Genomic DNA, 26,931 nt, shown 5'->3' with positions numbered 1-26,931 from the left:
AATACCATGAAACATGCAGCAAGTGCAGACCTAAAGGTCAAGGTACTTTATATGTACTTACCTTGTTCTTACATGTGGTAAGTACCATAAAAGACACCTTTGCACAACATGTAAATACCCAGTAAGAATATGATAAATACCCAGTATGTAACACATAGGTATGAACCAAATAAAATACACAGTAAGTACCATGTAAGTACAGAGTAGACACAAAAAGTACCATGTAAGTACCCAGTAAAGTCCCATAGAAAGTACCATGTAAGTACCCAGTAAAGTCCCATAGAAAGTACCATGTAAGTACCCTGAAAGTACCCAGTAGTTACACAATAAGTACCATGTAAATACCACTTAAGTACACTGTAAGTACTGTACTGTAAAAGAAAGCGTTACCCAGTAACGATCCATTGTTTGGAGACATTTTTGACAGTGGCTCAGAATCAAAAGGAAAACCAAAACCTTTCACCATAAGCAATTCAAAAACCTGCACATTTGTGATAAGAACTTCTTTGACCAAAGAACACAGTGAAAGTCAACAACAAAGAGAAAAGAGCTCTGACCCAGTCATCTCTGATGCTTTTCACAGTCCATCTATGTATTGTAAAAATAATCATGCTTTGGAGGTTTGTAGAGAAATCAAAGCTCAGAATAATAAAGACAGAATTCAATTCTTGATCACAAAAGGACTTTGCTTTGGTTGCCTCAGCACAGGACATTTGAGTAAAAACTGTCGCAAACGAATGCAATGCAATGAATGTTTGTTCAAACACCCGAGCATCTTACATCTGCAAAAGGATTCTCCAGCAATGACTGAAAATAAAGGATCAAGTCCAACAGTAGTAATCAATGAGGCTACTAATGCTTTTGTTGAGGATGAAAATGAAAGCAGTGGAAACACTGGGGCAGGTGACGGAGAAAATATTCTTTCAATAGTGCCGGTTAAGCTCAAGTCCGAAAAGGGTGACAAGATAATCCAAGTGTATGCATTTCTGGATCAAGGAAGTACAGCAACTTTCTGCACAGAGGACGTGATGAGACACCTTAATGTTCGTGGGAAGAAAGCAGATCTCTTACTCAACACCATGGGGGCAGAGAAGAAGGTTACTACACACATCGCCTCAGATCTTAAAGTTTCTGGCCTGGAAGAGGAAAGCTACATAGACCTGCCACGAGTCCTTACTCAACCGATCATGCCAGTGAAAAAGGGAAACATACCTTTGCAAAAGGATGTGAATCAATGGCCTCATTTGCATGAGGTTCATTTATCTCACATTGAAGCGGAAATCGGTTTGCTAATCGGCAATGATGTATTTAGCGCAATGGAGCCACATCGGGTCATCAAAAGTCAAAATGATGGTCCATATGCAGTGAAAACGGCTTTAGGTTGGGTCATCAACGGACCACTCAGAAGTTTTCCAACCCATCAATCAAATCACAGTCTCAAAGGTGGAGGACTTACTTACCAAAATGTACAATGCTGACTTTCCAGAGAAAAGGTTTGATGATAAGCCTGAGATGTCACAAGAAGATCTTCAGTTCCTTGAATCAGTGAGCACTTCAACACAAAAGGTTGATGGTCATTATTGCATTGCACTCCCTTTAAAAGACAAAGATTTGAGAATGCCTGATAACAAATGTCTGGCAGAGCAGCGTCTTGTAAGTCTGAAAAGAAAGATTCAAAGAAATCCTGAATTTCATGAGGATTACAAAAAATTTATGAATGATCTTCTAGACAAGGGAAATGCCACCAAAGTACCTGAAAATCAACTCCGTCGTCATGATGAAAGAATATAGTTTACTCCTCACCATGGCGTACGACACCCAAAGAAAAGGAAGTTGAGAGTTGTGTTTGACTGCACAGCCTCATATCAAGGAGTATCACTAAGCAACCAGCTGCTCCAAGGTCCTGACCTTACAAACACTCTCATTGGAGTACTGACAAGGTTCAGAAAAGAAAACATCGGCATGATGGCAGACGTAAAAGCCATGTTTTATCAGGTTAACATACCTGAGGAGGATTCCGATCTGCTGAGGTTGGCCAGGCAGTGATTTGAAGTTGGAACCAGCAGAATATAGAATGCGCGTTCACCTGTTTGGGGCAACTTCCTCCCCAAGCTGTGCATCATATGCACTGAGAAGAACAGCGGAAGACGCAAGAGAAAATGCTTCGCCTGAGGCAATTGAGACCATATTGAGCAACTTCTACGTAGATGACTGTTCAACATCTGTGTCTTCTGATGAAAATGCAATTGCTCTTGCAAGCAGTTTAACATCATAATGTCTCAGTGGAGGTTTTCACCTTACAAAGTGGACAAGCAACTCAAGAGCGTTGTTAATGTCAATCCCTGAAGAGGATAGAGCTTCAGAAGTAAAAGACGTGGACCTAAACAATGACCAGTTGTCCACTGAGAGAGCATTTTGTCAAGGAAAGCCTCCTGCTGCTCAGCTGCACTCCTCCTGGAGGCCCCTCCTCCCCTCCCTGGTCTCAGGTGTTGTCACAGCTGGTTCTCATGTGCTCCTGATTTGTGCCCTTCATAAGCTGCTCTGAGTCCTCTGTAGTTGTTGCAGCGTTTTCATTTTGTGCTCTCATGGTCATAGTTGTGCTCTTGGCATTAAAAGCCTGTACCAGTTATTTAGTTTGTGTTCCTGCACCTGGGTTCCTCCCTTGGTTCCACGTAACACATATGGCATAGAGTGGAACACAGAGTTGGACACTTTCAAAGTTAAATTCGATGTTCAGGACAAACCGTGCACCAGAGGAGGAATCTTAGCAGTTATAAGTTTGGCATATGACCCCCTTGGATTCCTAGCACCATTCATTCTGACTGCAAAACTTCTTTTCAGAGAGTTGTGTAAGGAGAAGAAGGCTTGGGGCGAAAATGTTTCAGACGATCAACAAAAGAGATGGTCAAAGTGGTTGTGTGATCTGAAAAAGTTGACATCTTTCAGAGTAAGAGGGTGCTTTAAGACAACAACGTTTGGAGCCATCATGTCGGCACAACTACACCACTTTTCCGATGCAAGTAACAGCGGATATGGCACAGTGTCTTACATCCTGGTGACCAATTAGCAAGATTTGTCTGCTGGAAGAGGCACTATAAGAAATATAAGAAGAAAAAGAAGAACATCAGTGACTGTTTTAAGTAATGAATGTTTATTGAGTACCTTGTTCATAGTACTGAACAAGTTTGAGTTAAGTTGATTTATAATGGAGCTTAAGTTTAAGTTTAAACTCATCATATTGTTTTATAGGTTTGTATCGTACTACTAACTGCTGTTTTAAATGGCTCCTCCTATGTTTAATTTGGTAATTGATAGCCAAAGTACTAGTCAATTGGGGGAGGTATGTTGGAGCCATTTGGCTGAATTTAGGTTATTTATTAGATTTTATGTATGCATGTGCCTGTCATTCCTTGGCCATGCAGCTGTTCCGGCTTCCTATTGGTTAGGTGCATTTTGGGAGCCGCCGTGTCTTTTATGGGCATTGGCTTTTGGATTATGAACTTGGGAAGCACGGGAGCACATTAATCTTAGACTGTGCTTAGACTGTGCTTAGAACATGTTATTTTCATAGTTAGGACATATTCATGCCTTTAAAGAGTATTTTTGTGGTTTGTACTTTATATTTTTACTGTTCAAGAAAGTGCAAGAAAATAAATGACATAAAAGGAAGAACAACAACCCTTTTTTTGAAGCACGTGTAAAGACGGTTCCTGCTCCAAAAGATATCCGAATGTAACTGCAACGGCAGTTACACTTAGCGCCCTTAGCATATGCCTATGTTGCCCATAATACGGAACGGTTCTTCTAAAATAAATGAAAACCTTTTGGTTTTGCTGTAACCCTTGTTCTATCCTAGGCACTTTAACATTGGGAGTTGGGTCATCTAGACCCACTAGACAGTGCTCTGAACCTTTTTTCTTCAATGATTTGTGATCTTCACTGGTGTCCATGGATTACATGAAATCTTTCCACCTTTATCCACCTTTGTCATAGTAGGGAGAAGACGTCAATGTAAGGGGGGGTCATAGGATAGCACAAGGGTAAAATGGCTGCATTGATGGCTTCTCCAGAAAAATGATGTGGCTGAATTGTGGAAAGACTAACAAGGACCCTTCAGTAATTGCTCAATACTTCAACTGTATAGTTGAGCACAGAGTTTTCCAAAGTGGCTGCGCACAGATTGTGGCACTGAAAATGGCACACTTGAGATAAGAGCATACAGATGAGTTTGCAGGACCTAAAAGCCACATGTATGGCACTTAAACATCCATTCAGAAGATTGAAAGTTGCTGGTCCTACTTCCAGAAACAAATATTCTGTTGCTTTTAATTAATTTATTTGTTTAACTTGACCTTGGATATTTGTGTTTGCTGTATGCATGTATGCTAATATCTGCCTCCTCTGCTGTGCATTCTCTGAAAGCATAACACTCTTCGTTCTTCTGTTACCAAAATTCTTTATTGTAAGTATTCCACTGTGGTTTTCATCATCACATATCTTCAGCATACATCATCTGATTCAAACCCTTTGAACGAATTCAGCTTCATTTGGACATGTGCCCAAACTTAAGGATTTCATTAATATTCATACTTTTCATTTTTCACACCACAGAAATTTCAATCACCATTCCATCTTCTTGCTCACAGTCTGCTTTTTGAAGCTGTAGCGCCCAAGTTTTTTTTATTAAACAGCTGGAATTTGACAGGTACAACAAAAAGCCCTCACAAACCCGTTATCACCATCATCAATACATGCATGAGGACAGCATGGTCAAGGCAGATGCACAGAGAGAAGAAATTACAATTTCTTCTTTTTCAGAAATGGTCTAGTATTATGTCTCAAATGCTTTGTATATTATTGTGCTTTTTAAAGGAAGGGGTATATTGGAGTGGAATCTCTAAAAGGCATGAGTCAGTAGTAAATGGACTTGTAGATCAATCTACACCTCTTGAAGAAGAATGACCTGGATGAATACAATTTGTTTTCTATATAGGAGCACTGTTGCCTTAATTTCTAGGTCCACTGGAAAGTTGCACAAGCTAGAAATTTTTGACGACCGAAGGCAATAAACCTACAAAGGGCGGCCGTGGTGCACCGGCAGGGCGGTCGACCCATGATCGTAAGATTGCAGGTTCGATTGCCGCCTTGCACGCCCGTGAGTCGATGCGTCCTTGGGCAAGACACTGAACCCCACCCTGCCTCTGATGGTAGGCGGGCGGCTGTGTTTGGCAGCAGAGCTGCCACCAGTGTGTGAATGTGTGGGTGACTGGGTCTGTGACTGTCCAGCGCTTTGGGCCTTGTAGGTAGAAAAGCGCTATATAAGTATACGCCATTTACCATTAACGAGCCATGCTAAAGCTAGCATGCTAACGACCGACCAGTACAGAATCTGGAGAAAGTCTAAGGGGCCATTCGATTGGCTGAAAGTGAGCACGCCTGCTTTGCTGATGAGTTTGATTGACAGAATTATTAGCCAATGGTGACATTAGTTGACCTGCAGCGTGAAGGGAGTCTTAATATTCACTGCAGAGAAATCTTTCACAAATGTAGGGAGATTCACAAATGAGAGGGGGTTTGCACCAATTTGCACGATCTGTGAGTTCATATTAAAAGTGTGCCTAAAAATGATGTTTGTGAAGCATCTATTGTGCATTTCTGAAAAATGCATTGTGTTTGTGTGAAACACAGTGTGCACATTTGTGAGAAACACTTATTGTGCATGTGTGAAACATTTTGTGTGCATTTGTGAAACAAACGTGTGCATTTGTGAAACACAGGGTGTGCATTTCCAAACTTATATTGCACGTTTGCGTAAAATTACAGTTGTGAATCAGAGCGTGTGTATCTGTGAAACAGGTTGTGTGCATTTCTGATTATTGAGACTGAATTAACTCCATATAGCTCTGCCATGTCCTAACTGCCTCTACACCCCCCCCCCCCCCCCCACCACCACCACCACCACCACCACCCTTCGGGAGAAGTTACTTCCTGCCACCTCTGATTCCTCATACTGCCTTGAGTCAAACTAATCTTTATAACCTTCTCAGAGCCTGAACTCTTTTGGGTCCAAATACTAAGAATTAAAAACAGATTGAAGAGCATGCAGTCCACAGACATCCAGAGTCTGTGTCTAATTTCTTTAGACCTTGAAGAAAGTGTGTGGATGCTTGTAATATTTATGTTTTGTCATTGTTAAATGTTTTCTTGTAGTTAACCTTAATATTTAAGTGTTGATTCAATAATTTCAAAACATGAAGGCCGTGTCACACAGCCACTACGCACATTTCACAAATCTTCCACGTGGGAATTTTCGGTCTTTCGTAACACGTGTTATCATTCATTGATACAGTTTTCCGTTGAGGGTTTGGGCCTATGGGTTTTTATGTGATATCAGTTTTGAGCTGTTCAGATTTTGGGTCAGTTTAGATTTACGCTGTTTATGCGTATTTTACATACTTTAAGTGCACATATTATGTAAATCAAGATGCATACACAAATTTGTGGCTTCCCACCAGGGCTGAAAGTAAGCCGGGAAAGGCCTTTACTGGTACCAGTATAAGATCTGGCGTAGGAACACCGTACCGCTGTAGGTACCAAAACTGTTCGTCCTGCAATAACTATTTAGGGGCCTGACACTACTGATGACGTCACACTACGGCAACCCCACTTGGACAAACTACGTAGCGTGGAGATCTGCTCAGGCCCTACATATTTTCATTTTGCGTTTCCTTTTGTGAATGTTTATAGAGATTTTTGCCACAACCCACTTTGTAAAAAGATCTGTGGCTGTTAAAAATGAATTTGCTGCTCCACACAAGTGAACCGTGTCTCTGAGCAGAGCAGAGCAGCTGTAGTCTCGTAGCTTTGCGTTTGCGGGCAGGGAAGGGGCTTTGTTGCAGTATGCGCCCCGGAGAAGGGTTTGGATCGCAGTCCACTCAGGCACCTGCCCCTTTTGCCCAGAGTGTCCTGTTTTTTCTGAGGTGGGGTTTGCCTTATCCCATTTTCATGTGTAAAAAGTCTGTCTAAAGTGTTAATTTATCAGCACCATCCATCTTAATTCACAAAAAAGAATTATTAAAAAAAACATTAAATTTAGAAAATATGATGAACTTGCCCCTCCCTGACACACACCCTGCAGCCCCTCCTCACATGCCCTGCACACCCCTTTACTTGCTGAAGCAGAGTGAAGCAGGCTATACAAGTGGGCAAGAGATCGACATGGTGCTGCAGGTCTTTCAACTAGTTTCTATGTTTTCGGGCTGGTCACCACAGTCAAAGATTTCCTCCATCAGAAATGTGCCAAATAAAAATGAGTTAATTTCTGTCAGGTAGGGAGGGCTGGTGAGCGTGAAGGACCCAAAATGCAGAGAGGGAGGCACACGGTTCCAGGGTAAGGGGTTTAATTAACAAAACTCACTTAGGGCAAAACTTGAAAACATGGCAAAAGGGATGAGGGATGAGGGAAGAGACATTAGAGACATTAATGGACCATCACAAGAGGAAGGCAGAGACAAGACTTATAGGAATGACAAGACACAGGTGAACATGATCAGAAGAGATTGGGACCAGGGAAGTAAAACTCAAAAGCATGACATAACAGGAAACCTTTCAAAATTAAACAGGAAACGGAACTCAAACATGACAGAACAAGATGGAAAGCAAAAACCAATACAAAGAAACCCAAACCATGACAATTTCAGGAGGGGGTGGGTGGGATTGTTCCAAACTTTGACCTTTAGACTACTTTTATTGTCAATAAATAACATTCAAGGTCACCAAATACAAGGACTATGATAGCCCTCCTTTTATATTACATGCTGCATTTATAATTGCACTCTAAAAACTTGTTTTCTAAAGCAAATCGATGTTACCCTTACCCCCCACCCCGGTTACAGACTACAATTCTGGTCCGTCCTTAACATTCTGAGTCTGTATAAGGAAAAGATGGTTAGTTACATTTCACACTAATCCTAGTGTGGTCAATCCCCACCGACACCACAGTCACCTTCACCTTCCAAGCCTCCTTCAGTTCCTCCCGGAGTACCAGTTATGTTTTTGGACATCAGCTGTTCTTGACTTCTGTGAGGTTTCTTTGCGTGGATGTTTTTTTCCCCCTAGATTAACAATCTGGACCTGGTGCTATAAAATCCCTCCAGAGTTTTAGACGATCCGTTTCTGGAGCAGTTGTCGTGGCAATAATCTGAGAGTAAGCGCAGCGGCTGTACGTCAAAGGGGAGACATGGAATTGGTAACTGTTGGGGGGCGGCGTGGGGTGGAGGTGCAGGTGTTCCATGCACAGCCCCAAATACGCATCCTCAATGTAAATGGCTTTGACATGCCTGGAGGCCATGATGAGCTTCTTAGGGAGGTCCAAAGACAAGATGTAACCCAGACCCAGAGCATAGGGGGGATACTGCTGTCGGGGGTACAGCTTCTCAGGTAGGTACCACTTGGATGAAGGATTTCTAAGAACTGAGCCCCCATATGCCACTAGACCGGTCATGTAGTTACTTTTTGGAGCCTTCAGGAGCATAATGATGAGATTGCCCACATTGAGGAACATATCTGAGTCAATCTTCATGGCATAAGAGGCACTGGAGCAGTATGAGTCCAGCCACTCAAGCATCACCATGGTCTTGATGGTCAGGTTCTTGTAGCAGTCCACAAAGTCGCTCTGGATCAGGTCTCGGGGCCGTCGGCTCTCACGCTGCAGCTGCTGTTGGAGCTGTGGTGCGGCTTCTCCATCTTTCAGCCCCACCAGGAAAAAGAGCAGCACTTTCCTGCCGAGAACCTGGCTCTGGCTGCCCCAGGTGCTGCGGATGACGTCCCGATGAGCCCTGTTGTGAGGAGCCACCGGAACGACCAGCACCACAAACGGCTCTTCCTTTTCACACTTTTGTGGCTCATTTATCACAAAGTGGTACTCAGAGGGATACTCCACCAAGTAAGGTCCAGGCGATTTGTAGGGAACATGGGTCAGACCATGAGGCTGTGCGTGGACTTTTGTTTGAGGCTCCTGTGTCCTTCCTGTTGTCGGCGGCGCTGATGGCATCAACGACATCAAGCCATTAAACTGAGGGAAAGAAACAGCTGTCCTCTCTGCTGGAGACCGCCCTGTTCCATCGGAGACTAAATCCAGTTTTCCAGTCGAAGTAATGAGCTTCTTTGAAAGGTTTGTCACCCACAGTTTGGAGGTCAGGTCCAGCATCATGGTCTTCATGCTTGCGTTGCAGATGAAAAACAGAGCTGCAGTCAGAAGGACGCCGAGGAAGTAGTGGCGCCACCGGCATCTTTTGTTGTATGGAACTGTGTTACCATTCAGCATTTCCTGGCTGGAAGACATTAATTAACAATAAATTAATTATTCATTCATTCATTCATTCATTCATTCATTCATTCATTCATTCATTCATTCATTCATTCATTCATTCATTCATTCATCTTCTTAACCGTTTATTCCCTTTCGGGGTCACGGGGTTGCCGGAGCCTATCCCGGCCACTTGGGCGTAGGCAAGGGATACCCTGGACTGGTCGCCAGTCTGTCGCAGGGTGGAATATCCTCAATCACACATCCATTCACTCTCACACTCACAGCTATGGACAATTTAGAGTTGCCAATCAACCTATGTAGCATGTTTTTGGACGGTGGGAGGATGCCGGAGATCCCGGAGAGAACCCACGCATACACGGGGAGAACATGCAAACTAATAAATTAATTAATAAATTAATTATTTTAACTAATTATCATTTAAGTCACATTATGTTAATGAAGGATTTTAATTCAATCTTTTACAAAACTAAGCTATTGAATTTTAGAGAAGTGTTAATCCCAACTAAAGGGAATTCTGCTGAACTCTGACCTCTGTCAGGGAATGCTTTTTTCTTGTCCTGTGAGACGTACCTTTGTCCAGCCTTTACAGAAGTCCTCTTCAGCGTGTTTTGATTTGCTAATGTCAACTTTTCCTTTTCTTCACTTGTCGCAGATGAGAAGTGCTAGTCCATTGAAGGATCCAGCAGCTCGACCGGAAAAAAGAGGGGGGGGGGGCTCACCTGTCCGCCTGCAACAGCAAACACAGTCAATCCTGGATCCCTCCCACTGTCAGGTGTGGGTTCACACCGGGACGAATTTCGCCCGCGATATTCCCCGACCTTTAACGCCTCATGACTAAACAAAGGGCACCAATGTGAGTGTGCACACCGACGCGAGAAAACGCCACGCGTCAAAGCGTCACCTTTTTAAAAAACGCCTCGGGTTCGTTTTTTGGTTTGACGCGCGGCGTCGAAAACTATACGACCAATGAGAATGGCGCTTTTGCACACGTGTCTGGGGCTTCTGAAGTTACAGTAAAACACAACTTGGGGGCGCTCAAACACAAAACTGCCTTTCTGAGCACACATACCAGGGAAGAAGATAGACGCCAAGTAGCGTCTACACTGCCACGACGAAACAATGATGGACATTCTAAAATATCCCCGAACCAAGCACCAGTTGGAGCTACTGGTGCTGGAAACATTCATGTTTTCTTTGTCTGATTCTGACAAACGCGCAAATACTTGCTCTCTTCTTCTGAGTGAAAAGCGACTTTAAGAAGTGTAAAGTTGCGCAGCGCCACCTTGTGTACAGGAGTATTTCTGTTTTACATTAAGCGCCATCTAATGTCAGGGAATGAAATTGCATGTTCGCTCGGCTCATCGTCAGCGAAAATCGCCTGGGTGTGAACACAAAAAACGTGGCAAAAAACGCTGGCGAATAACGCCTGGCGAATATTCGTCCCGGTGTGTACGGGCCTTCAGAGTGCAGCGGGGGGACTATTGTCATGGGGATGGACCCAGATTTATGTTGTTGTCCTCAAACAAACAGTTACTCCTGTTTTTCCCCACTACATTAGACGCCTGACGTGTCCGGCCCAGTCATGAAGAGTAAACATTATAAGGATGTTTTAAAAAAGGCATGTTTCTAGTCCATTCCTGTGGTGAGTTATGATTTTTTAAAGAAAAAACTAAATACGTAATTCCGCCACTAGGGGGAGCAAAGGAAAAGCAAAACAGATGAAACAGCAAATCTCTGCACATGCCAAATGCGAAACCTAACAGCTCTGTCTCTGCGAAAGATGTATTTTGGTTTTGGCGAGCCTCACCGCTGTGACATTGCTATAAGAATGATAGAGTGACACACTAATGACCAAAATGTTGTCAAAAACAAAAGGTGGAAGTGGAGTGATGAGCTTCCCATAAAAATATTACAGTTTTATTTTTTTATGGAGCTGAATACAAAACCTGCATGTTTGGTATGTCATCAACAGGTCACAGTGCTCAAAGAATATAACATTCAGCACCACTATGAGACTCACCATAAAGAAAAATTTCACCATTTGGAGTTAAGACAAAAGAAGATTTAGCAACTATTGGCTGGACTGAAGACCCACCGTCTGCATTTACTGCAGCCGTGACGTCAGTGACGGAGCAGTGATGGACACCTTATTGCAAACAAGTTGGAGCAAACATCCAAACCATTTTCTGATGGTGAACTTATTGAAAAATGCTGAAGGCTGCAGAAGTCTTGTTCCCCAAAAAGCAGTCGACCGTTGTCAACATGAGTCTGTCAAGGATTATGATTAGAGATACAACATCTCTGTGGAGACTTGGACACCAAATGAAGGAATCCAGTCATTTGTTGTATTTTTGGTCACTGTTGATGAAAGCACAGATACAGATATTGCACAACTGTGCATATTTATTAGACAGCAGAGTTTCTTGAGTTGATGGACACAACAGCTGATGACACAGTCAGCTCTCTAGTTACTGTGCTGGACAATGTTGGAGTGAACTGCTCACATGATGTCAGTCTGGTCACTGATGGCGCCCCATTAAAGGTCAGGAAGAAGGCAGGTAGGTGTTGCCACAAATTCGGCAGAAACCAGGAAAAGATTCTTGGACATTTCATTGTGTTTTGCACACTTGAATGACAGCAAATGTGTTTCTGCACAGGATCTGAATCTTGATATTGATGGCTGGGTGAAGTTTCAGGAGAGAAAGGGAGGTTAACTTCATATTGTTGTTATGTTCACAAATGTTTGCAAGTTTAATTTAGTTTAATTTTTCATTGATTTGGACATTTACATTGTAGGCAGGTGTTTCATCTTTTTCTGTAGCCCCTCTTGAGTTTATTATTGGGATTGCTTCAGTGTCAGATGTAAAATATTCTATAGTCTGTGTAAAATTGAATAAACCGATTTTTTTTAAGTGAAAAACATTTTATTTGAGATCCATTGGCCTTTGTGAATGAATGTGTAGGAATAAAAGATTTGGCTACCCCAAAAAAAGACAAAGCTGATTTTTGCTTTACTGTTAATGTTGGGTTGCCGGGCAACCACATCCGCCACCCCGGGCAGGGCCAGCGGGACTGCTACAGCGGCCCCCAACACCAGAGAGCAGGGGGGCACAGGGGGCAGAGAGTGCAAGCCCCAGCCCGACCCGTAGAGCAGCCTCTCCACCTCGCCCAGGGGGGCCCAATGAGGGGCTCCGCTCCAGTGGGGCACCCCAAGCCCCAGACAGGCACAGAACGGGCTCAGGACACGCACAAGACACGCTCAGGAAGGGCTCAGGATGCGCACAGGACCGCCCAGGACGTTCTCAGGACACCCTCAGGACAGGCACAGGAAACGCTCAGAACGGGTTTCGGATGCACACAAGATGTGCACAGAAAATGCTTGGGACACTCTCAGGACGCGCGAATCCCTTGTTACGCACACACGAAGCCAAAGTTACGCACGTCTCACAAAATCGTCCGTAAGTGCTGCGTTTAAATACCAGTGGAATGCTCGGTCATTAGAATTTTCCTATCAGCCTTCCCTTCTAAACGTATCCAGACAATGACTCAATCAATACATGACAGTAGATGTTAGTGTTGAACATAGAGGCTACTTACTTCGGGGCGCTGACCACCGAGATGGGCCGCCATTCTTCCCGTGACTCTCTCTGACTGACTGTCTTTGATTTTTCCGGAAGAAAAAAACAGTGGCCCCAACTGGTCGTTCCTGTTACGCATTTTGTATCAATTCGGTGTCTCGGAGAATAATATACTTTTAATATATATATTAGCCTTTAAAAGTGAACGTCATATTCTCAGATAATAATTTTTATTTTCCTTTAAAGTTTTTTTAAGCCCTGCTACACCCACTGAAGGAAATACGTTTAGAAGGGAAGGCTGATAGGAAAATTCTAATGACCGAGCATTCCACTGGTATTTAAACGCAGCACTTACAGACGAATTTGTGAGACGTGAAAACAGTCTCACGGTAGATCCGTGCGTAACTTTGGCTTCGTGTGTGGGTAACAAGGGATTCGTGCGTGTTTTTTAAAGATGTGTGTGTGTAAGTAGTTTCAAGCTGTTGTAATCTTAATTTGTGCATACGTAAGTTGCATTTTGTATTTTTTTCATTTTATATTTTTTTAACTTATACACAAAACGTATTATGTGAGTAACAAATCACGCACAAATCCAAATTTATGCACAAATCCTAATTTATGCACGCACAAAGCAAGAATATGCATACACAAATCCTAATTTACGCACAAATCAAGAATTCAGCACGCACAAATCCGACTGAGTCTAATTTTCTCTCCATAGAGTTAGGACACGCACAAGACACACTCAGGAAGGGCTCAGGACGCGGTCAGGAAGGGCTCAGGATGCGGTCAGGACTGGCCCAGGATGCGTACACGAAGGGTTCAGGGTACACACAAAACTCCGCTCAGGACAGGCTGAGGTCGCGCACAGGATGGGCTCAGGACGCACTCAAGACACGGTCACGATGCTTTCAGGATGGGCATAGGTCGCGCACAGGACACACACAGGATGGGCACCGAAAATGCTCGGGACACTCTCAGGACGCATTCAGGACGGGCTTAGGTTGGACACAGGACTGGCTCAGGACACGCACAAGACACGCTCAGGACGGGGTCAGGGCACGCCCAAGACGCGCTAAGGACGCGATCAGGACGGGCTCAGAACAGGGTCAGGACTGGCTCAGGACGTACTCAGGACTGGCTCAGGACGCACTCAGGACGGGCTCAGGACGCGATCAGGACGGGCTCAGAACAGGGTCAGGACTGGCTCAGGACGTACTCAGGACTGGCTCAGGACGCACTCAGGATGGGCTCAGGACGCACTCAGGACGGGCTCAGGACGCACTCAGGACGGGCTCAGGATGCGCACAGGACTGGCTCAGGACGCTCTCAGGACGGGCTCAGGACGCACTCAGGACGGGCTCAGGACGCACTCAGGACACGGTCAGGACACAATCAGGACGGGCTAAGGACGCGGTAAGGACTGGGTCAGGACGCGTTCTGGAGAGGGTCATTAGGAGCTGAGGTCGCGCTCGGGATGGTTTTATGATGGGCTAAGTCGCGCATAGGACGGGCTCAGGACGCACACAGGATGCGCACAGAAAATGCTCAGGACGCTCTCAGGACACGCTCAGGACGAGGTCAGGACACGCTCAGGAAGGGCTCAGGATGCGGTCAGGACGGGCCCAGGACGCGTTCAGGATGGGCTCAAGACACGCTCAGGATGCTTTCAGGATGGGCATAGGTCGCGCACAGGACGGGCTCAGGCCACGCCCAGAAGGGGTTTAGGACGCACATAGGATGCACAACGAAAATGCTCTGCACACTCTTAGGACGCGCTCAGGACGGGCACATGACACGTTCAGGACGTAGTCAGAACACGCACAAGACACGCCCATGAAGGGCTCAGGATGCGCACAGGACACGGTCAGGATACAATCAGGACGCGCTCAGGACGGGCTCATTTTCGCATTTTCGCAAAGGACACGCTCAGGACGAGGTCAGGACAAGGTCAGGACACGCACAATACACGCTCAGGAAGGGCTCAGGATGCGCACAAGACGGGCTCAGGAAGCTCTCAGGACGCGCTCAGGACGGGCTCAGGACACGCTCAGGACAGGCTCAGGACACGCTCAGGAAGGGCTCAGGATGCGCACAAGACGGGCTCAGGAAGCTCTCAGGACGCGCTCAGGACGGGCTCAGGACACGCTCAGGACAGGCTCAGGACGCGGTCAGGATGGGCTTAGGACACGCACAGCACGGGCTGAGGACGCACACAGGATGCTGTCAGGACTGGCTCAGGACACGCTCAGGATGGTTTCAGGATTGGCTTAGGTCCCGCACAGGACGGGCTCAGGACACGCTAAGGACGGGCTCAGGACGCACACAGGATGCGCACGGAAAATGCTCGGGACACTCTCAGGAGGCGCTCAGGAAGGGCTCAGGATGCGCACAGGAAGGGCTCAGAACGCTTTCAGGACACGCTCAGGACTGGCTCAGGACGCGCACAGGACACGCTCAGAACGGGGTTAGGACACCCACAAGACAAGCTCAGGAAGGGCTCAGGACGCGGTCAGGACCGGCCCAGGACGCGTTAAGGAAGGGCTCAGGACGTGCTCAGGATGCTTCCAGGATGGGCTTAGGTTGCGCACAGGATGCGGTCAGGAGGGGCTCAGGACGCACTCGGGACGCGGTCAGGACTGGCTCAGGACAGGGTCAGGAGGGGCTCAGGACGCACTCAGGACGCGGTCAGGACTGGCTAAGGACATGCTCAGAACGGGCTCAGGAGGCACACAGGACACGCTCAGGACAGGGTCAGGAGGGGCTCAGGACGCAGTCAGGACTGGCTCAGGACATGCTCAGAACGGGCTCAGGACGTGCTCAGGATGGGTTCAGGACACGCTCAGGATGCTTTTAGGACTGGCTCAGGACATGCTCAGAACGGGCTCAGGACGCGCTCAGGATGGGTTCAGGACACGCTCAGGATGCTTTCAGGATGGGCTCAGGACACGCTAAGGACACAAGGTTCGCTGTTTCCGGACACCGCAGGACGCTCCCCCCGCAGACGCATGCTTGAGATGCGAGTGAGCCCTTAGGACGGGATCAGTACGCGCTCAGGACGCACTCAGGACGTGGTCAGAAAACACACAAGACACGCTCAGGAAGCTCTCAGGACGCGGTCAGGACGGGCTCAGGACGGGCTCTTTTTCGCATTTTCGCAAAGGACACGCTCAGGACGAGGTCAGGACACGCACAATACACACTCAGGAAGGGCTCAGGATGCGCACAAGACGGGCTCAGGAAGCTCTCAGGACGCGCTCAGGACGGGCTCAGGACACGCTCAGGACGTGGTCAGAAAACACACAAGACACGCTCAGGAAGCTCTCAGGACGCGGTCAGGACGGGCTCAGGACGGGCTCATTTTCGCATTTTCGCAAAGGACACGCTCAGGACGAGGTCAGGACGAGGTCAGGACACGCACAATACACGCTCAGGAAGGGCTCAGGATGCGCACAAGACGGGCTCAGGAAGCTCTCAGGACGCGCTCAGGACGGGCTCAGGACACGCTCAGGAAGGGCTTAGGACGCGCACAGCACGGGCTGAGGACGCACACAGGATGCTGTCAGGACTGGCTCAGGACACGCTCAGGATGGTTTCAGGATTGGCTTAGGTCCCGCACAGGACGGGCTCAGGACACGCTAAGGACGGGCTCAGGACGCACACAGGATGCGCACGGAAAATGCTCGGGACACTCTGAGGAGGCGCTCAGGAAGGGCTCAGGATGCGCACAGGAAGGGCTCAGGATGCGCACAGGATGGGCTTAGGTTGCGCACAGGATGCGGTCAGGAGGGGCTCAGGACGCACTCGGGACGCGGTCAGGACAGGGTCAGGAGGGGCTCAGGACGCACTCAGGACGCGGTCAGGACTGGCTAAGGACATGCTCAGAACGGGCTCAGGAGGCACACAGGACACGCTCAGGACAGGGTCAGGAGGGGCTCAGGACGCAGTCAGGACTGGCTCAGGACATGCTCAGAACGGGCTCAGGACGCGCTCAGGATGGGTTCAGGACACGCTCAGGATGCTTTTAGGACTGGCTCAGGACACGCTCAGGATGCTTTCAGGATGGGCTCAGGACACGCTATGGACACAAGGATCGCTGTTTCCGGACACCGCAGGACGCTCCCCCCGCAGACGCATGCTTGAGATGCGAGTGAGCCCTTAGGACGGGATCAGTACGCGCTCAGGACGCACTTAGGACGTGGTCAGAAAACACACAAGACACGCTCAGGAAGCTCTCAGGACGCGGTCAGGACGGGCTCAGGAAGCGTTCAGGATGGGCTTAGGACGCACACAGCACGGGCTGAGGACGCACACAGGATGCGGTCAGGACTGGCTCAGGACACGCTCAGGATGGTTTCAGGATGGGCTTAGGCTCGCACAGGACGGGCTCAGGACACGCTAAGGACGGGCTCAGGACGCACACAGGATGCGCACGGAAAATGCTCGGGACACTCTCAGGAGGCGCACAGGAAGGCTCAGGACGCGCACAGGACACGCTCAGAACGGGGTTAGGACACGCACAATACACACTCAGGAAGGGCTCAGGATGCGCACAAGACGGGCTCAGGAAGCTCTCAGGACGCGCTCAGGACGGGCTCAGGACACGCTCAGGACGTGGTCAGAAAACACACAAGACACGCTCAGGAAGCTCTCAGGACGCGGTCAGGACGGGCTCATTTTCGCATTTTCGCAAAGGACACGCTCAGGACGAGGTCAGGACGAGGTCAGGACACGCACAATACACGCTCAGGAAGGGCTCAGGATGTGCACAAGACGGGCTCAGGAAGCTCTCAGGACGCGCTCAGGAAGGGCTTAGGACGCGCACAGCACGGGCTGAGGACGCACACAGGATGCTGTCAGGACTGGCTCAGGACACGCTCAGGATGGTTTCAGGATTGGCTTAGGTCCCGCACAGGACGGGCTCAGGACACGCTAAGGACGGGCTCAGGACGCACACAGGATGCGCACGGAAAATGCTCGGGACACTCTTAGGAGGCGCTCAGGAAGGGCTCAGGATGCGCACAGGAAGGGCTCAGGATGCGCACAGGATGGGCTTAGGTTGCGCACAGGATGCGGTCAGGAGGGGCTCAGGACGCACTCGGGACGCGGTCAGGACAGGGTCAGGAGGGGCTCAGGACGCACTCAGGACGCGGTCAGGACTGGCTAAGGACATGCTCAGAACGGGCTCAGGAGGCACACAGGACACGCTCAGGACAGGGTCAGGAGGGGCTCAGGACGCAGTCAGGACTGGCTCAGGACATGCTCAGAACGGGCTCAGGACGCGCTCAGGATGGGTTCAGGACACGCTCAGGATGCTTTTAGGACTGGCTCAGGACACGCTCAGGATGCTTTCAGGATGGGCTCAGGACACGCTATGGACACAAGGATCGCTGTTTCCGGACACCGCAGGACGCTCCCCCCGCAGACGCATGCTTGAGATGCGAGTGAGCCCTTAGGACGGGATCAGTACGCGCTCAGGACGCACTCAGGACGTGGTCAGAAAACACACAAGACACGCTCAGGAAGCTCTCAGGACGCGGTCAGGACGGGCTCAGGAAGCGTTCAGGATGGGCTTAGGACGCACACAGCACGGGCTGAGGACGCACACAGGATGCGGTCAGGACTGGCTCAGGACACGCTCAGGATGGTTTCAGGATGGGCTTAGGCTCGCACAGGACGGGCTCAGGACACGCTAAGGACGGGCTCAGGACGCACACAGGATGCGCACGGAAAATGCTCGGGACACTCTCAGGAGGCGCACAGGAAGGCTCAGGACGCGCACAGGACACGCTCAGAACGGGGTTAGGACACCCACAAGACAAGCTCAGGAAGGGCTCAGGACGCGGTCAGGACCGGCCCAGGACGCGTTAAGGAAGGGCTCAGGACGTGCTCAGGATGCTTCCAGGATGGGCTTAGGTTGCGCACAGGATGCGGTCAGGAGGGGCTCAGGACGCACTCGGGACGCGGTCAGGACTGGCTCAGGACAGGGTCAGGAGGGGCTCAGGACGCACTCAGGACGCGGTCAGGACTAGCTAAGGACATGCTCAGAACGGGCTCAGGAGGCACACAGGACACGCTCAGGACAGGGTCAGGAGGGGCTCAGGACGCAGTCAGGATGGGTTCAGGACACGCTCAGGATGCTTTCAGGATGGGCTCAGGACACGCTAAGGACACAAGGATCGCTGTTTCCGGACACCGCAGGACGCTCCCCCCGCAGACGCATGCTTGAGATGCCAGTGAGCCCTTAGGACGGGATCAGTTCGCGCTCAGGACGCACTCAGGACGTGGTCAGAAAACACACAAGACACGCTCAGGACAGTTGCTCATGCTAATGCGCTCATGCTATCAGCTATCGTCAAGAATCAATTCTGTGATCTTTTCTTTTTTCAGTCACATGTCTCTGAGGATGTTAATTTGCTAAAAGTGCTACTTTGATAAGATCATTGTTGCTTTTTTAAAAACGTGCGCATGCGCAAAAAGGAACTAGATGGAGACGAACTGTCTTCACATGATTAGCCATTTTCGGTGACAACATGACAGGAGCTGCTCTGAGCCAGCCTGATTCTGTGATTTATATAGTAATTGTATGACATCAGTGTTGCTAAAATATACCTAAGATTTAAATCAGTAAACAAGTTAATATGGGAAATAATATCTTTAAAGTGCATTGTATATTTTTGAACCATGCCTTTACATAAACTGACACTTAAATGATGAACTTCATAAGTTCATAAAATACTTACCGTAATTTCCGGACTACAAGCCGCTACTTTTTTCCTGCGCTTACAGTCCTGCGGCTTATTCAGTGACGCGGCTAATTATTGGATTTTATTGGCGGCCGCCGTGTACGTATTTTTGGACACAGTGAATGGTTTGAATTCTCTAACATCAATCACAAGTCATTTGTTTTTCAACACACCTCTAAGCAGCCAAACAGCATGGACCTGACTTCAGGTCTTAGACACTTCAGTCATGGTTCAACAAAACGAAACACGCATGTCCAGCCGCATCCCAGAATCCTTTGGTGCCATTAGACCCAACGTGCACGTGATCGCCGCTACAATATGATGAAGCTTTCAAGTTAAAAGCAATCGTTAAAAGCAGCGTGAAAAAATCACCAACGGGTTTGGAAAAGCCGGTCAGCTGCGTGACGGAGAGAACAGCGCATGCTCAGGAGTGCATTTACCTCTGAGTCATAGTGACTCGGCTGGCTGCACGTAAATATGTGGCAATAATATCAGCCTTTATTTTGTCGGGACACGACTGGAAACACAAATTGACGTGGTCGTGTTAACGGTTTCTAAGGACTGAGCAGAGATTTGCATTGAAACGCTCACAGCCTCCGTGTGAGCTGGAGACTGCGTGTCGTGTGAGCTGCGGGGCCGATGGCAGTCTGAAGGCTCCCACACGTAACAACGCATCCGCCCCTCATACACAAAACGTACAGTATTAAGTCCAATTGCTCTGCACAGACACGATTTGCTCCGTCCACCGGCGCAATGGGGACGAAGCGCTCCTCCCTGTAGCCGCGCTGGCCAGAGCTGTCGGAGTAGATAGGAAGGGGAGACAAGGAGCGCACGGGAGCGCGGAGGCGTCGAGCCATTCTGCAGGCTGCAGCCAGGGCTTACTCGAGGCGTCCGCGGAGCAAGTGTTTGTTGTGGAAGGAAACTTCTGACCCACGCGCCGCGAGGAGGCGCGCGTATCGCGCTGAGGCGCGCGCTTTTCAGTCGTCGCTGCTTTATTTTACTAGCGTGTTTTTTAAACAGCCCTGTTACTCCCATAACGCTGCCGCGACACAAGCGGAAGGAGAGCTTTACCCGTTCACCCCTCCATGCACTGCTGCTCATTCTTAAACACGTACAACAGAATGGCGAGCCGGGCGTTGGCCCCGCCTTTAGCCCCTAAGACTCATGGGAAATGGGGGATCGGGGATGTAAATTTCCTCATCATAACTAAGGGATGTAATGTTGATTATATGGTTACTGTTTGTAATTTTATGTGTGATACCTAGATTGTCAATAAGTTAAAAAAAAATAATAAAAATAAAAACCATAACTGAGGAACTTGTGAACAGAATAGAGGTGCATACTGTTTGGCAGATGCAGATAAACTCAAAGACATGAGCCTGAGGCAAAAATGACTCCACCCACTGTGTGCTAATAAATCACACTTACACTCTGAGTCAGGAAGTGATCCGTCAGGATGACAATGTTGCCTAATTCATGCGGCTTGTACCCCGACGCGGCTTGTGTATGTATAAAATTAGTTAAACACGTGAAAATGGGTGGGTGCGGCTAATAATCGGGAGCGCTTTGTAGTCCGGAATTTACGGTAATTGAATTATAATGTGTTATTTCTGCAGGTGAAGTTACTAGACGCTAAGTTCCAGAAAAGTTTGTGCTGCAGAAGAAAGATGGCAGCTCTACATGGGAATAAGAGAAGACTAAGGTCATTCATTTCACTGTGCAGTATACAGGCAATTCACCATGATTTATGTGCAATGTAATCATTAAATATTATTTGACCTTAATATCTAACTATTTTAATTGCAGGTCCTTTAGAAAAAAATGTCTAACCTGCTGCATAAGCTTAATTGGTTGTAAAGGATGCATTAGCGTCGGGCTGATGATCTGGAAAACCACATTTCTGAGGAATCGCATCAAACGCTCCAAACAACTTAATGTTCATTTAAGCAAAACTACAGTTTAAAATGTTCATATGAGAATTGCTTCATTTAGAAGTTGTTCCATGTTTACCATTTTAGGTTTTAAAGCTTTATTAACAAAGTTGATGTTTGATTTTCAAAGCTGTGGTTTAGAAATGTTTGTCTTTGAAAAAACTGAATGCTAACGTGAGGATTGTAATAATGCATATTAAAATAAACAAAATTGTTTCATAGCAATGCAGTATATTTATTAAAAACTTAACCTGAATATAATTTTCAATAACAGAAACAAAGACACAGTTGTGGATTTTACATTATGGGCTTCTTCATGCATTCAATCAAATGTTACGTTTATATTCAGCATTTACTCAGCGTACCTGTCAGTCACATGTATTAAATGAAGCAATGCATCATGGGAAAAGTCTGCTTGTGGTTAACAACTGTATCAAACATAGTCTGTCCACATTGCTGCTCAGCATCACATCTGTTGTGCTCTGTGGAGAACAGATCCTGGGGTAAGGGACCCCAGTTCCTGCTTGTACATGCTTGCAGCTTCATCTGCACTGGACTCCAGCTCCACTGAAATCCCTGACAGAAATAAATCAATCAATTAAAACCCTGACATAAACCATCAGCTGTTCAAAACAGGTTGTACCAGAAAGTCATTAGGGAGGGGTCGAAACCCCAAACTCAGATTAAAATACATTATTTCAGTCTTATAAAAATACATTCTAAAACACTTTGGTATTCCTCCTCTGCCTGAAAATCTAAAATGTTTTTTTTAGACTACAGACTTTGCCATCGTTAGTTACACACCTGTACATGTCTGATGATGTGCACATCCAGTACTTTACTGTCATTTTCTGTGCACTGACACACACTCAAGTCACAGATCTAATAAGTGTGAATAAGAAGCATTCATAAATGTTTTTCTGAGACACAAACTGCTTCAGTTTACCTGACAGTTTAGCTGATTATGCGGCTGGTACACCTGTCTGAGAATCCTGCCCACAGGACCCCCCTCTCCAACTGATGAGGTAACCTGTCATTAATTTATGACTGAAGGATCTTGGATCTGTCTGTAAACACCCACCTAGATTCAGACGCAGCTTTCACTGCAGGAGTTGAAGCAGAGACTCTCTCTGGGATGATTTTATGAACTCAAACATGGAAACATGATTACCAAGCAGAACTCTCCAAAATACTAAACCTGATCTCTCCACACTCTCCGTGTCTACCATGCATTGATATACACAGACATGCAGCGATTAGACCATGACGTTAGCTGGTAGTTCCTCCCACACAACGATGTCAGCTTTAAAGAACGCAACTTCTAAGAGGAAGGGCGGGGCGACAAACCCCCACAACAGGTTAGATGACAGAACCCATTAAGCGTCTCTACCTCATGCGTTCATGGAGCTTCAGAACATAAGACTTCAACAGCCACCTAGCCTAACGTAGTCCGCCAATAAATATTCATGAGGGGAAAAAACCCGCCGAACTGACGATAAAACCGTCCAAATTATGCATACCCGCGCAAAGCCATTTTTACCCGCGAATTTAGAACCAAAACCACCCAATTGGCGGAAAACCGCCCAATCTGGCAACACTGCTCAAAGAGGCTCCGTGTTCTCTGCTGCCAACTAGCAGTCGGAGGGTGAAGTGGACAACAAGAGTCAGACGCTGAAGGACGCTCAGAAATAATTAAATAAATATCGATCTGGCAGCATTTTGAATCGATACAAGTATTGCCAAATGACGTATTGCGATATATTACCGAATCAATTTTTTCTTACACCCCTACTATTTAACATTTGTTTTTTCTTTTTTTAAATTGTTGTTGTGGTCTTAAACATGTTTTTGTATCAAGGGATTTGTTAAATGATTTGCACTTCAGGGCCACAGTACCAAGCAGTCCCCGATTCACTTCCATTGTGGCTTTCTTTTGTTTGCAACTACTCTCTTTTTTGCTGTTCCGTGTATTTTTTGCTGCAACTTTTTCTTTTTCCTGTTGCTATTTTTTTTTTGCTGCAATGGCGGTTTTTGGTCACCGTACAAAAAAAAACATGTCAAAAGAAGGAGGAAAGGCACAAAAGGGTGTGATCAGTGTGTGGCACAACAAAAAATACACACATACAACCTTAACCGCAAAAATGTCCAAACTGTTTCCGCAATAATAATGAGAAATCTCAAAAAGATTCAAAACGGCCTTAAAGAAAAGGAAAAGCTCAAAATGATGTCACCAGTGTTTAGCAAAAAACAAAATACATGGAAAAAACATATAAAGTCCTAACCGCAAAAACTTCTAGATTGTTTCTTCTTTGTTTCATTATTATTATGGACCGCTGCAGCATCATTGACTGCAAGAACCATATAGTTTTCATAGTTGGAAAGATTTCTGCATACACGAAAGGTCACCAAAATTTGCACACACCTAGGACCCCGCAAAAATTAATTTTTAGCTAAGTAAATGACACACTCCCCAAGAGGATGACATCACAGCGAGCAATACTTTAACAACAATGTATGGGCCGAATACCGATTATAGGGCCCAAAAATAATACCTTACAGTTACAAATACAGTTACGAAACCAAAACACGTGTTGGGGATATTCCAAGGAAGTTTTGAAATCCACACGACTTATCGGCCATTTTGTGAAAAAGTTCGAGATTTGGCGATTTTTTGTGTTTATCCACAATATGGGAAAACAACATTTCCGTTTGGGCGATTTTCACAAAATTTCACACTCACACACATGCTGCCAGCTCAAGTTGACAAACGCCACAGAAGTTTTATTGACCTTTGACCTTGGAAAGAAGCCGCCATCTTGCATTCTTAAAAAAAAGCAGCTTTAGTACCAGATACAAATGAAAACTCGTCCTAGTGGTTTTTATTAATGTCTTGTAACTTCTCGGGCATCAATGGAAAACTATGTTGGAAAAAATGTTGGAATTAGAAATTGTGGATTTTGATTGGTGTGCGTATGGCAAATTCGCAACTGTCTAGAACTTAGCTGGCTCACACCTTTTTTATCGGAATGTCGTAAAAAATTTGTATGCACTTCCCTGACCCACAATGAACAAAACAATGCAATATAAAATATGACAGTGTTAAAATTGTGGGTGTGGTAAACAAAAAACCATCACAAAAAATGTGCTGACTCAGGTAAAACGAACTTCTCGGGCATCAATAGCAAGTTACACTGGAAAAAATGTTGTAATTATAGATTAGATTAGATTTTATGACTTTATTAATCCCACGATGGGTAAATTGTTTATATATATATATATATATATATATATATATATATATATATATATATATATATATATATATATACATATACATATACATACATAAGTTGTAGATTTTTTGAACAGCGTGCGCCTGGCAAACTTGCAAATGTGGCATACTGTTATAACTCACTTGTTTTAAAATGGAATACGGTAAAAAATGAATGCATGTGTCTGTGGATGGAACTGAACATATTAAAATAGACTGGACATATAAGAGATGTGGGCATGGTTAGCAAAAAAACCTCAGTTGCTAAGGACATCCAAAAGTTTACTTTTTCCGATTTCTCTGAAACCAATGTTAATCTGTTCGTTATCCCCAGGCGACCAAAACATAAAATGGTTGCTATAGAGATAAAAATCAACAGAAAAGTCACCATTTTAAAAAAGTAGATTTTCTATCAACTTATCACACATCGCTCTTACCAGAATGATAATCTTAATAATTGTTTTTTTCTTAAGGAATTGATGATGCTACTCGCAATGCTAGCACTTTAAGCCACATTAGCATAACTAGCGTAGTTAGCATCATAAGCATCTTAATAAATGTATTTTTCTGAAGGAGTTGATGATGCTACTCGCAATGCTAACACATTTAGCCACATTAACATAACTAGCCTAGTTAGCATAATTAGCATCTTAACCATTTTTTTCTGAAGAACTAAACGATGGTGACAAAAAAATGCACACGGGTGAAAAAGCTAGCACTATTAGCCATGTTAGCATAACTAGCATAGTTACTATCTTAAGCAATGTGTTATGTATTTTGTTTACTGCCAGTAGGGGGAGCCAGGGGTTTTCCTCTGTTGTTTTCTTGTTGTCACACAGCAGACGTGTCAATTTTGGAATGGAGTCCGACAGTCTTTTGACCTCCCTAAGTTCTTCTCGTTATTTTGCATATTTCCTTTATAATTTGGTCATTTACCTAAATTTACTGTGGATTATTGTTCATTTTTCAATCTGATGAAAAAGAATTATATTTTTCTGTTTCTCCTTTGGAATTTAAATTTTTTTTGGATTGTTGGACTTATGAGGAGAGCTGCAAGAGCGTCAAAACTGAGGACTTAACACTGGAACTAGACAGTGGGTGAGAGGGGCGGTGGTGATCAAGAAATCCCCACGATATTTCAGGTTGTGAAGTATTAAATGAAATGTGTCTTTATTGATGTCATTTGCAATACCAATATTTTATGTAGTTCTATTTATTCTTACCTCATTTAAATAAAGGTTTTCTAAACCTCATTTTACAGACATAAAATTATTATTTGTGCCTAAAAGGAGGATTTTTCCTTTTCCATTATAAAGAACCAAACTCCAGGAAGGCTACAGAAAAACCTGATAAATTAGTCTGTTTTCTAACAGGTCTGTACCTGGATTCTTCTGGGTAGTAAGCAAACCACAGCCGACCGTCTTTGTATTTCTTCAATAAGGGAAAAAGACAAAAAGGAAAGAAAAAAAAGAAACAAACATTTGTTAATGTTAATAACAGACTAATTTGAACTAAAGTAATAACATTATGCGTTGGTTTACGATCAAGTTTCTGTAAGATAACTATTTATCTGTATCTACTATGAACAAAATAAATGTAAAAACTACTCCAATGTTAATGTTTTTCAGAAGGATTTTGAAAAGATTTAATGTTAGATGCAGAAAGGAAAAAACAAAGTTTTTACCTGAGAAATCGTCCTGCAGCTGTTAGATCAAACAGGTAATGTTTCAGTCAGAGAAAAAAGTTTCCAACAGGTTTGCTTGTTTTCGTCTCCACACAGCTAAACAAGGATCAAGAGATACAGATGGATGATGCACACAGATGTAATCTGTTCCTATGTTTTTCTCTCTGAGAGTCTGGAATCTTTTAATCCTCAGCGTTGCTGAGGAAAAACATACATGAAAATTCTTTGGAACCAGTAAGTCTGGTTAGTTAGGTTCAGTTTAGTCACATTGGTTTTTTTTATTTAATTACTTTTTCCGTTTTAAGGCCCTGGGGAAGGCGTTGGAGAGACTATGTCTGTCAACTAGCCTGGGAATGCTTTGGGGTCCCCCCAGAGGAGCTGGAGGAAGTG

General features: G+C 45.7%; 1 protein-coding gene across 1 annotated transcript; it reads right to left on the bottom strand.

The window, feature by feature from the left end:
• Positions 1–5,976: 5,976 nt before the first annotated feature.
• LOC101162910 (beta-1,3-galactosyltransferase 1-like) lies at positions 5,977–26,706 on the bottom strand. Its single transcript, XM_020711396.3, has 4 exons — positions 26,542–26,706; positions 26,239–26,288; positions 9,902–10,058; positions 5,977–9,332 (listed from the first exon to the last, which is right to left on the bottom strand). The coding sequence occupies exon 4, from the start codon at positions 9,323–9,325 to the stop codon at positions 8,120–8,122; it is 1,206 nt and encodes a 401-aa protein (XP_020567055.2). The 5' UTR covers positions 9,326–9,332; positions 9,902–10,058; positions 26,239–26,288; positions 26,542–26,706; the 3' UTR covers positions 5,977–8,119.
• Positions 26,707–26,931: the final 225 nt, after the last annotated feature.

This window comes from Oryzias latipes, chromosome 3, assembly GCF_053564925.1.
Source record: "Oryzias latipes strain Hd-rR chromosome 3, Olatipes_Hd-rR_3.1".
Lineage (NCBI taxonomy): Eukaryota > Metazoa > Chordata > Actinopteri > Beloniformes > Adrianichthyidae > Oryzias > Oryzias latipes.
This window is presented reverse-complemented; position numbering and strand designations above follow the sequence as displayed.